The sequence below is a fragment of the Manacus vitellinus genome, unplaced genomic scaffold (assembly GCF_001715985.3).
Source record: "Manacus vitellinus isolate BGI_N305 unplaced genomic scaffold, ASM171598v3 scaffold_66_pilon, whole genome shotgun sequence".
Classification (NCBI taxonomy): Eukaryota; Metazoa; Chordata; class Aves; order Passeriformes; family Pipridae; genus Manacus; species Manacus vitellinus.
The window spans coordinates 687,420-698,850 of record NW_021940729.1 but is presented as its reverse complement, the minus strand read 5'-3'; the positions used below and the strand labels follow the sequence as shown (position 1 = coordinate 698,850).

The 11,431-nt window shown below is 38.5% G+C and overlaps 1 protein-coding gene across 2 annotated transcripts in view; it reads right to left on the bottom strand.

Moving 5' to 3' along the window:
* Positions 1–11,431, bottom strand: part of SHISAL1 (shisa like 1) — a 97,980-nt gene that overhangs the window by 26,831 nt on the left and 59,718 nt on the right. For both annotated transcript variants that reach the window (XM_029963977.1, XM_018083690.2), the window contains exons 2-3: positions 10,018–10,116; positions 5,113–5,326 (exon numbers count right to left, since the gene is read on the bottom strand). In XM_029963977.1, the coding sequence (XP_029819837.1) occupies positions 5,113–5,326; positions 10,018–10,084 (281 nt within the window). In that variant the 5' untranslated portion in view covers positions 10,085–10,116. The remainder of the gene's footprint in view (positions 1–5,112; positions 5,327–10,017; positions 10,117–11,431) is intronic.

Genomic DNA, 11,431 nt, shown 5'->3' with positions numbered 1-11,431 from the left:
GTATAATAATAATTACTACTGGATAAAGAAGATAACAGTAGAAGTGTAGGATTTCCAGAGGGGCTGCTAAAGACCCTCAGTTTCCTGGTAATAAATTTAGGGCTGGAGAACATTGATGAGATCACATTACACACTTCATTTCATAGGAAAATATGTACTACACTGAAATATATAAAGTGTATTTTTAGATAAAGGCCATGAAAATGATCAGCTGCTGACATGGAGCTGTAAAGCTCTGACAGGTGATTAAAGATATTAAGAGAAAGGGGGGGGAAACAGGAGGAAAAGGTATGAGGGGTCAAGAATTTGGAGATCAAAAAGGGGAAGAATTGCTAAAGCTGTGCTGGAGATGGAGTATTATTAAAAGAAAAGTGACTGTCAGGTGTAAATGCAGTTTGGACTGGAAACTGTGTGTGGGGAGGATGAGGTCAGAAGAGAGGAGGGAAAATCTGGGTAAGAATGAGCTTGATTAAAAAAAAAAGTACAAAGTATAAAGCAAAAAAAGGCTAATTGAGACCCATGAGCTAATGTGGAAGTACCTGTACCAGAGACTGTAAAACAAGAGGAACCTGAAGGGACATCAGTAAAAAATGCCCTTAGGAGGACAGCCTTAGAGACAAATTATATCAGAGTAACAGGTGGACACCCCACAATCTCCATGGACCTGAACTCACATGAATAAAGAGAAACTTCTCCCTACTCAGAGAAACTCCGAGGGAAATGTATTTTATCAGAACATTGATCAAAACACAAGAGGAAAAAAGGCTGAGGATATTATAGATGCAAGCCAGAGAGAGATTTTGACATTTTAAAAAACATGTCCCCAGACTTTTTGGATCAAAACATTTCAAGCCTCTGCTTTAAAAACTTTCACTTCCATTTCAGTGACTTTCATTGTATGCTTTAAAAAAAAAATTGAAAAAAATCAGGATTTGAAATGAGAAATCAGGTAAGAAATCAGAATTTTAATTTCTGTGTCTGTCAGCACTTAAGGAGGTTGATTCTTCCCTCCAGGGAATGATTTTTCCACCACACAGATGTAACACCTTTAAATAAAGTTCCATAGCAAATGGAATGTAAGTAACAAGAGGAAGGAGCTGTTAATGGATCCCTTCCTGTCTAACTTTAGGACCATACAAGACTAGAATTAAAAAAAAATTAAAAAAAAAAAATAAAGCATTAAAATATAAGAATTTTAAAAAAGGCAGTAAATTTCCAGGAGGATTGGAAGGAGACAAAATATAAAGCTTCTGAAAACCCTTAACTCCAAAGTCTTTGCCTCAACTGCATTTGATCCATAGTAAGAATGGAAATACTAGAAAACTTTTGTTTTGTTTTTTTTTCTTGGCAACAATTTGAGAGGCAGGAACATTTCTTAACTCAAAATGATTTTTTTGGTGTGTTTTAGGTATTTAATTTCAATCATCAAAATTTTGATTAGTGAGAAGTCAGAGGTATTTTGAGTGTTCTGATTTAAAGTGACAATTCATTAATCATATTCATCTGCTCCTCCTAAATAACATCTGTTTCTCACAAGCCCAAAAATGAAAGGCTGCTTTATTTTAAATAACAGACAGTGGGACAACAGCACTATCAAAAGGGCCTTGTGAAAAATCACAGGCAAAAATAGTATGTAGTAGGTTTAAGTACACAGAGGGAAATTCCATTCCTTGATGTTTTTTCTGTTTCTCAAACCATTAACACGTAGAAAATGTTAATTTTGCTGATGGCTACTAATTATAGTAAAAACTGAAACTGTCCTGCAAATGAAGATGTCTTAATTAGAAAATAAACAACCTTATTGAGAATAACAGTAAGACCAGATACACAGAAGAGAAAAAAACAGGGTAATTTGTGGACCCATCAGAAAAGCTTAGGGGCTCATTATTTTAAGTCACCTTTTCTAGAAATAAGATGATATACAGAATATCCATGGACTAACCTCGATACAGAGCCCACTTGTGCAAATGGAAAGATCTGCTCTGACTTCAGGGAGCCTTGAACTGGGCTCTCTGAGAACAAGAAATACTTTTGCCATCCCTCTCCTCCTATTCCATTTACAGAATCCTGCATAGAGTTCTCTAAAATCCCTACACACAAATAAAAACACAGGTCCTTTTATTACTATTTTTAGCTATATGATTCCTTCCATCTAATAATTCACTTTTTGAGGCAGATGACGAGCTGGTTATGACCAGGCTCTGTCTTTTTAGTAGATTTTCTTGGGTTTTATGTGCAGCACGTTAGCAGAGAATAATTCACGTGGGAACTCAGGTTTGAAAACCAAACCAACAAATCAAAACAACTGTGAGCTGAATTCTACAGCTGCAGAATTTAAATGTGGGCAGATGGGCATGGAAAGGGTTCCTTTCCCTGTTCCCCTTAAATGAGGCTGTTGCTCCCAGTAGTAACAGTGAGTGTTGCCCCAAAGAAATCCAAGTTTATATCTTACCAAACACCTTTGTACTTCTAGCATTGAGGAAACCAGGGTGGGTTTTGCATGTACACTTTAAATGGGATTTTTTCCCCCCTTTTTATTCTGGACTAAAAGATAAGGGAAAACCATGGCTACATTACATACTTCCATAACACAGTTCCAGTATCAGATTAAGGACCCCTAGAATAGTAGTACTACTGAGAATCCACCAAAACATCCATGATAGAAAATCTGAGAGATTATGAAAAACATTATGAATATGTTTTTAAGAACAGTTAAACAACTCCTTAGACAGTTTTAAGGCATCACAGAACTTTTCTTGTCTGTTAGACATCATGTGTATTTCTGTATTTAATGCTGAGAGAATTGTTCACATTAAAAGTATTATAAACAGATTAATCTGCATGATGGCAAAGACTTAGAAAATACAGAAATCTTTTGTTATAGTAATGGGAAACTGTAAATAAATGTGGCTTTAGTTGTATTGTGTGACTGCAGAAGACAAACATATCTTTGCAGCTGTGCCATGACAAGTCACTTCACTAATTTCTTCCCTCAACTGTATTATAAAACAAGAAATTTGTTTTGATGATCACAAGAATGGCTAAGGGGAAAAATAAACCAAATAATAATATTGAAATAAACCAAGCAATAATATTGAATCACTCTTCCCTGCAAACTATAATCCTTTTTTTTTTTTCAGTTCAGTGCTATTCCCATATCCCAAATAATTCTCCCCTGCTACACTACAATAGGTTTCATCAGGATTTTTTTTCAGTGGTGTGTGAAATTAGGTCTAAACAAGAGCTGACTTTGTCACTGTAAACCGAACCCTGGATGTATTAGAATCCAAATAAAGTTTAGTTATTGCACTTGTTAAATAAAGTCAGTGTGTTAAGTAAGAAGCTTCTTGCAGTGTTTTTAATGCAGGCCTGTAGGATTCACTCCTTTCTGCTCCTCCTAAAACTACCAGGAAGTTTTCTACCCATGCCACTGAGCTCAGGGTCTCACTACAGTGGTGAAGTTTCACGTAGGAAGAAGCAGCTCTTCATTTTCCTGGTCCTGACAGATTCATCAAAAATGAGGTTTCAGGGATTTACACAAGGGCAATACTGGTTTCACTCCTGCACTTGTCTAAGCTACATCTCCAGAAGCTTTTTATCACATTTAACATGATTTCACCTGCCTCTGTGAAAGATCACACGGAGCTAAAAGTCCCCAGGAAACTCTGGACTGAAGACTTTTAGGGTAAATATTCTGCAGGTGGTTCTCAACCATGAATCTTAAAAAAAAAAAATAATACAGAGGTACCTTTCTCCATCTCAACTGAGTAAGATGAGTTGGGGGGTTTTTTTGTGTGGTTTTTTTTAAAAATCTAAATGAAAACTAATATAAAACACTATGCCCTCCACACTACAGGTTGCTGGTGGAAGGCAGAGCAGAAGAGCCTTACCTTAGTAAGCTCTGCCCATGAGTAGCTGCTGGGATATTGGGAAAAGCCTGAAGTACTGCCTTTCCACTTGCCTGGGCTGCACTTGGGCAGTAACACCCCGAGCTCTGAGATGATTGAGGCTCTTTTTATCACCCTGAGCATGCAGCAGGTTTTGGCTCTGTCTGCCACTACGTGGTTTCTAAGGATGATAATGGTTTGCTGACTCCAAACTGGGCTGATCTGCACACAGGGAGCTACAACTCCTGTTGTTACATCAGTATTCCAACACCACAGTCTCCCAGGAGCCCTGCACCTGCTTCCACAGGAAGGAATGACAATGCACAGACTGACTTTTGCACTGCAAAACACCAAAATCCCTGTTGTAAACAAAAAATCCCCAGCCTGGCATTCCAGTTGTCTTTAATCTGCCCCTTCCTTGCCCTGGAGGAGCTGAACACCAGAGTAAAATGGCAGGGGAAAAGCAGATAAAGGAGAATTTAACCTGGGGGTTTACCCCACATCACAGCTGCCCTCTGCACCAAAAGAAATCACAGCAGATTAGCTTGGCCTGAATGTCAAATACCAAACAGGGAACAGACTACAAGTGAAGGTTTTGTCCCTGTAAATACCTAATCAGTACCAAAAATCTACCTTCTACTTACCAGTTCTTCAGGAAAGAAGAGTGCTGACATTTATCTTGGAGGACAGCCCCCAGCAGCACATGGAAGTATCCCAGGTAACAGGCAGGGAGACCACACAACGCTGGTATATAAGCAAATACATTCTGTTCCCCAAGGTCAGCCATTTGTTACAAGGGATTTATACTCAAAACATCACAGATTCAAAATAGTGCACTTGGGCTGATATGGAAAATGTCAACTCACTCCCTCTCTCTCCCCTACGAACAGCTTTGGGGTTTATTTTTACTGATGTACATTTAAACATAGTTCAGATCAAATTAGGGTCAGGGAAGAGACTTTGGTAAGTTTTAGATGTAACATTATATCTGTTGCATTTATATGCAACTTTTACATATATGCTCTCCTTGCAATGTTTACAGCCCACGTCAAAGCAAGGCAGGCAAAGCTGAAATATCCTTTCTTTCAAGGAAGCAAAAACCTCTTAGTAATGTTTTTCTGTAAATTCAATTACTCTGACTGCTCCCATCATTAAATGCACCTGAGACCACGTGATTAGACCAGGACCAGTTTGGTGAGGAGAACTGTAAAACTCATGTACTTACTTGTGCATGTATCCATCTGCACTCCCCGTTAAGTTCATCTGCATGACAGTTTGGAATTCTGTCTCATTGCAGCAGTATTTAAACACTGTGTTGTTATGGTGACAGCAGAAGATGTAGGATTTATTGTCAGAGAGCCGGGGGCAGTGGAACCCAAAGTGGTAGCGACCTTTGTAGTCCGTGTAGGGCTCGCAGACCCGAAAATGTGCAGACAACACTGGAAAACCAAGAACAACATCAGCTCTGTGAGTCACTCGTGTCAGCTGTGTGCTATCAATAACAGTTTTTCAGGCTTAAACAGCTGGGGTTTGATTTCTGAAAAACATTAATACCTCAGAGCTTTCAGCATCGTAACATTTAGTACATAACATTTAGTAAAGACCACAATATTTAGGCTCTTGTATTTTGAATCTTATTGTTTAAGGGAAGAGGAGAAGTGCCCTCTGTGCTTAGAGGCACAAAAATATTTAGGGAAACATTTTCATTTTGCTGTTCTAAATATAGGGGTATCCATAACACTCCATGATGTCCATGTCTGATTCTCCTGGGATGACTTAATAAAAACAAAAAGGTCTATATAGAAACTGCAATACAAGTTTGCTGGCACTTGGTTTACAGTCACCAGTCCTGACAGAAAGCATCTTCTCTATTGTAAAGGTCGTTCTTTGATAAGGATTAGTCTGTCAGAAACAGTAATTAGAAACAGCATAACAAATCTGAACAACTCTCAATTTGCAAATAGACAGAAGTAATAATAGTACCTTTAAAATACTATAATACCTGTAAAATACTACTAATAATACCTTCATAGGTGTTCCTGAGAGTTCTTACATTTCTCCTTTAATAAGTTCTCAATTAAAGAGTTTATTACAGCTCTGAGAACACTTTTTTTGCAGCAGTGTGTCACACTGATTTCACCATCGCTTTTACTGATGGGGGGGAAAAACCTCTCCATACATTTCTTTTCCAAAATGTAGTTCCATAAGCAACCACATGAGACCTCCTGGTTGATGTGAAGAATCTTTCAAGAGACAATATTTGGTTCCACGTTATGCCAACATTTTAACTCATTCACAATCTGTGTCATTAGGCCTTATATCATCATTTATAGCACATTTACCATATACACACCCCAAAGGGTTAAACTCTGAGGAAATGTGGAAGTCTCTTAGCAGTGAAATGCTTTTACCCTGAGTAGAGAGCAGAGTCCCAGCCGTGCTGGGGGCAGTGCAGCTCATAAGGTCACACCAATTAGCAAAGGATATTCACTTCACACTGACAGAATTAACCCTTGTAATTTGGGGTATGATTTATCCATCAGTTTTACCAGCACAAGAGGTTACAGATAATGACTTGCATGGATTTAGCTTAACTGTGCTGTATCCCACAGTCCCTGTTGATCTGTAATTGCATCTTATCTGCCTAATCCTCATTTCTTCCTATATTGCTTTAAAAAATTCCTAATGCTTCTGTTTCTCAAATTCATAAAATATATTAATTTCAAGATACATTTTAAGGATTGTGACACTGGAGATGACTTTTTTATTTCTGTGTATAGGGGGGGGAGCCTAGAACAAAAAGCTAAACTGAAACAAGGTAACTTGTAGTGCCATCTGAGTCAAAAAGCATCCCCTTTAAGCATTTAATATTTATATATATATATGTGTGTGTGTGCACACATACCTGGCATCATTCAACAAAAGAAGAAACAGTTTGTAGATTAATTCAGTCAGGAACTGACAGTGCTGTTTCTAAAGGAACACAGATGTTGAGAAAAGCAATTACATATTTTGCCCTGCCTGGGAAAATGTTGTGTTCCAGGTGAAATTGGCCTCTGGTCCTGTCACTGGGTTTTACCACTCAGAAGTTTTGCTTGCTCTTCACTGCAAAGTGTTTTACTTAAGAGCACAGTGTGGAAGTGTCCCCTGATCCCTGAATGGTTCCTTTGCCCATTTAAAAAGGAAACCAAACTTCCCTGGGAATAAAAACTGAGGGAAGTGTGATTACAGACTGAAGGGAGAATTAAGATAACGTCAGGTCACAGGAGGAGGGGTGTCTGTAATAAGATGCAGTCCTAGGCACATCCTTAAATAGTAAAATGTGTGTCAGTGATTAAAATAAATGCACAAATAAGAGCGTAATGTGATGATTAAATTACATTCTGAACTCAGGAGTCGGTGTGTGGTGGATTAACCCTGGTAGGCAGCTGCTTGTCACTCCCCCTCTCCCTGTGAGGGAATCAGAAAGTGAGAAAACTCATGGGTCATTTAGCAAATGAGTAAGAAAAAACCCCACAGCAGCATCAGCAAGTACCTGGTGCACACTGAAAGAACTTTATCAAGTTTTAATCTGTGTAAGTTCACCTGCTGTCTTTGCTTCTCTGTGAATCAGAAAGCCAATAAACAACGTGTGATTTTTTTTTTTAAGTATTTTTCCTGAAAATAACTTTGCTTAAATCCTGAGGATTAAAGAACCTTATTTCTATAAAATACTTCAGCTAAAAGTATTGTACCTGAAAGGCTCTTAAATTGTCTGTTTCTGGAGTTCTCCTGTGCAAATACTGTTTTTAAGAACTATTATTGAACAGGTAACTGATATGGATGCTCCTATCTCTGTTCCTACTGATTTCCAGAGGATAGTCTGTCATGCTTCAAAGATTTAAGCTCATCTTAAGATTTATCTGCTCTGCCTTAAAGGTACACAGCCAGAATACAACAAACTGCTGCTTCCCTCTCTGTTCACAGTTACACATCTGGGCAACACTGATCACATTTTAAATTTAGCCACTAAATTCTTCAAGCCCTGAGACTTTGAGAAGGGCTGGTCTTCCTCAGCTTTCCACTTGGATCCACAGAAATATTCCTGTGTGTGCATTTTACCACATGTTAATTTGCTGGGTGGACATTCATTTCCAACTTCAAAATAAAAATAACCTGTCAGTCTTTGGCTTGTTCCTGTAAGCCTTGCTGTCATCCCTGATTTCACAAATGTGTTTCAGTGCACTAAATGACTAAGTACTAACATTGTTCAGGGGGCTTTTCTATCACTTGTGCCCTTACTTCTGTTCCACTCGTGGAGCCAGTGAAAGTTATGCTTCTAATTGCTAAGTGGGGTTTTCAGCCATTCCTACAGATTTCAGTGTGAATCTTGGGATACCAAACACTTGGATTTACAGTCTGTTCATGTGGGGAACTCAAATGGAGCCTTGCCATTCGATTTTCACTTCAGCTCAGGTTAAAAATGATGTTCATATCACTCCAGTGAGAGCAGCATCCTTTTTTAAGCAGCATCTTTTTTTGACCCCTGCCATTCTCACTGCACAAAGCCAGTGGTTTTCTTTTATGGAAGCTGATCTGTCTTGGGCAAAAAAAAAACCCCAACCAAATTCCATTGGCTGGCTGCAAAATGACAATAAATTTCCTCCTGTAAAACGTGTGTGAGTTAGCAATGACCTAAACCCACCCCTACAGATGCCAGCAGCAAAATTCCCCAAGGAGCAGAGTTTGGCTGCCAAGAAAGGCTTGTGATGATTTCAAATTAAGCCTCTACTCTACATGCTCATAATGGATGTCAGATAATAAAACACTTACAGCCAAGGAGCAACAGGAAGATACACATTTAGAAAGCCAATAGTTATCAATGTTAATAGATAAATTATGTAAGAAAAGCTATATGTAATTTGTTTCAAATAAACATATTGAATGCAATACGTTATTACCCAGAGGCAATACTTTTCTTCCAAGGGGAAAAAAATATATCACAACACTGGCTTTATTGTCTGGGTTTGAGGGAATAAAGGTGTATTATACCAGGGGTTGAATACATCTGTTTGCACACATGGTGTTATTACAGTGTCCCATTCAACCTCAACACAGGTAAATAGAACAAAGGTAAATGTTTGTATCACCTTGAGGAAAAGGGCTGGAGAAGTGGGATCTCAGGATGTCTCTATCAGAAGTCCCCTATAAAGAGTGGCAAAGGTATGAAAACTTAAAAATCAACAGAGGAGACTGGAGCAGCTGGCAAAGTTTTGTGACGTTTGATCACTTCATTGAAGTGTTCTTTGTAATTTACTTCATTCAGGCACCACAGAAACAGATTTTTGAAATTATTTTAGCCTAGCAAACAACAAAGAAGCTGCTACAACCCCTGTGCCCAATCCCAGTCCACAGGAGGAGGAGGGCAGATACAGAACTAGGGATGCAGCCCCATACAAAGGGATTTTCACTGCAAGGACTGAAGGAGAACAATGTTTTCAGATGAGAAGTAGTGTGGTTGATAATATTCTAACACTGTCAGCAAAAGGACTGTGTCATTTACAGCTAAATAACAAACCATCATTAGCAAGAATCAACTTGGACACTGCAAACAAGCAGTGGGCAACAAAATGCTTGAGCTAACTGATAATAAAGTCCTTACACAGACAGAGCAGGAACAATTTTCACTGAACACAAGGATACTTTAATGCACATGATGCCTGGTAAAGTTTTAAGTATGGTGGTCAGGGATGGGATGTAGTATAAGGGGAAAAAGAGCAGTGATACAAAAAAAATCCCTTTGGATTAAAAACTGCTTCAAGAATGGAGGATAAAAGACACTGAACTGCAAGTTAAAAACCTGTAGGATCAAATCTATTTGGACTAAGAAGCTTTTTAATTATTTTTCTAATATTCATTCATAGTTACAGAAACCCTTAATGTCATAAATAACTTCTGAAGAACAAATGCAACAAATAATCAGAGCACTTGACTCATTCTCAAGCTAAAAGCTGACACATTTCTGCACAAATCCATTCTGTGGCTTATTTATTATTTAATTAGCAATCCATCTGATCCTGTTTTGAAGGAAGTCCATATTAATTTGCAACTATTTTTCCCTGTGGCACACACCAGTAAAAGAGAAAGTTACCTGCTGACAAGAGTAAGGAGAGCAGAACCATCAGCACATTCAGGGACTGTTGACCACAACTTGTCATCGTTGGCTTTCATTGGTCCATTAGAAAATTACCTGTTTGACAAGATGCAAAATCACATTTAAGTGTCTGCTTCATCTCCTTTTCATGGTTCAAACTTTTACTTCCCCACAAAGCTTTGGTAAAATGAGATGGCTTTGCACAGTAAGAAAAACAAAAAATAACACCCATATAATTTTTCTGGACTTAGAAGTGAAATAAATTCTCCTTTGTATGATTTCATTAAAATTCCTTTCTCATTTCACCACGAATATAAACAACTGTTTACTTCCTTTCCATTAACCCAGAGTGAAGATGGATCACACAAAGCCTTTATTGGATATTCACACCTCCCCTGTAATCTGCCCTCAGCAAAAGTGTGCTGCTTTCCCTGTCACAGGAATGGGCTGTTGTATGAAGCCTCTAAGGACCAGAAACACATAAACAATACAAAAATAAATTGGCTGCTCTGAAAGCCAATCTGTTTTACCCCATTAGAGGGTGCAGTTGCTCAGAAAGTGGGTCAAGCAACTGAGATGGTTGGAAACACTTAAAAAGAAAAAAAAGTCTTTTCATTAGAATCACAGCATTTCATGGGATTGTTATTTCTTGGGTTTTTTTCCTAGAAAGCAGGGTGAGAAGTGGTCTGGTTTGGCTGGCAAAAATCCTAATATCCTAAAAAGGATCCTCACAGCTGGGTGAGGCCAAACACATCTTGTTCCACATTAATTCAGCATCACCTGCTGCACATTCAACAGCTCCAACAGAGACTCTGCCCCAAAGTAAGTGCTCTCACCAACATGGGAAGGATTGAGTGGTGCCCAGTCCTGTTGTCACAACCCTGGATGTATGAACTCTTCATCCTGACCTCACACTGACATTAATAAATGGGTAATTTATAAACAGAATAAACAGGTGATTAATAACATAAATAAAATTAATAACACAACATAAAATAAAGAGGTAATTTATTGGTTTGTACAAGAACACTGGGAGCTTGGGCTACAGACCTAAAATAAAATATAATTTTAGTTATATTATTAATCCCCTATTTATTTCAGTTATATTATTAATCCCCTATTTATTTGTTCTATTATTTGTTATTATATTAATTATCCCCTATTATTCAACAGCAACACAGGTTGTCCTGAGGACAGCTGGCTTCTGGAGCTTGTAGAAAGAGACAAGAATCTGAACAGCCCCCCTGTAATCCAGAAGGAAACAGTCAGTGACCTACTGAGCTGCTTGGATCCCCACAAGTCTATGGGACCAGATGGGATCCCCACAAGTCTATGGGACCAGAGGGGATCCACCCCAGGGTGATGAGGAGCTGGTGGAAGAGCTCGCCAAGCCTCTCTCCATCATCTACCA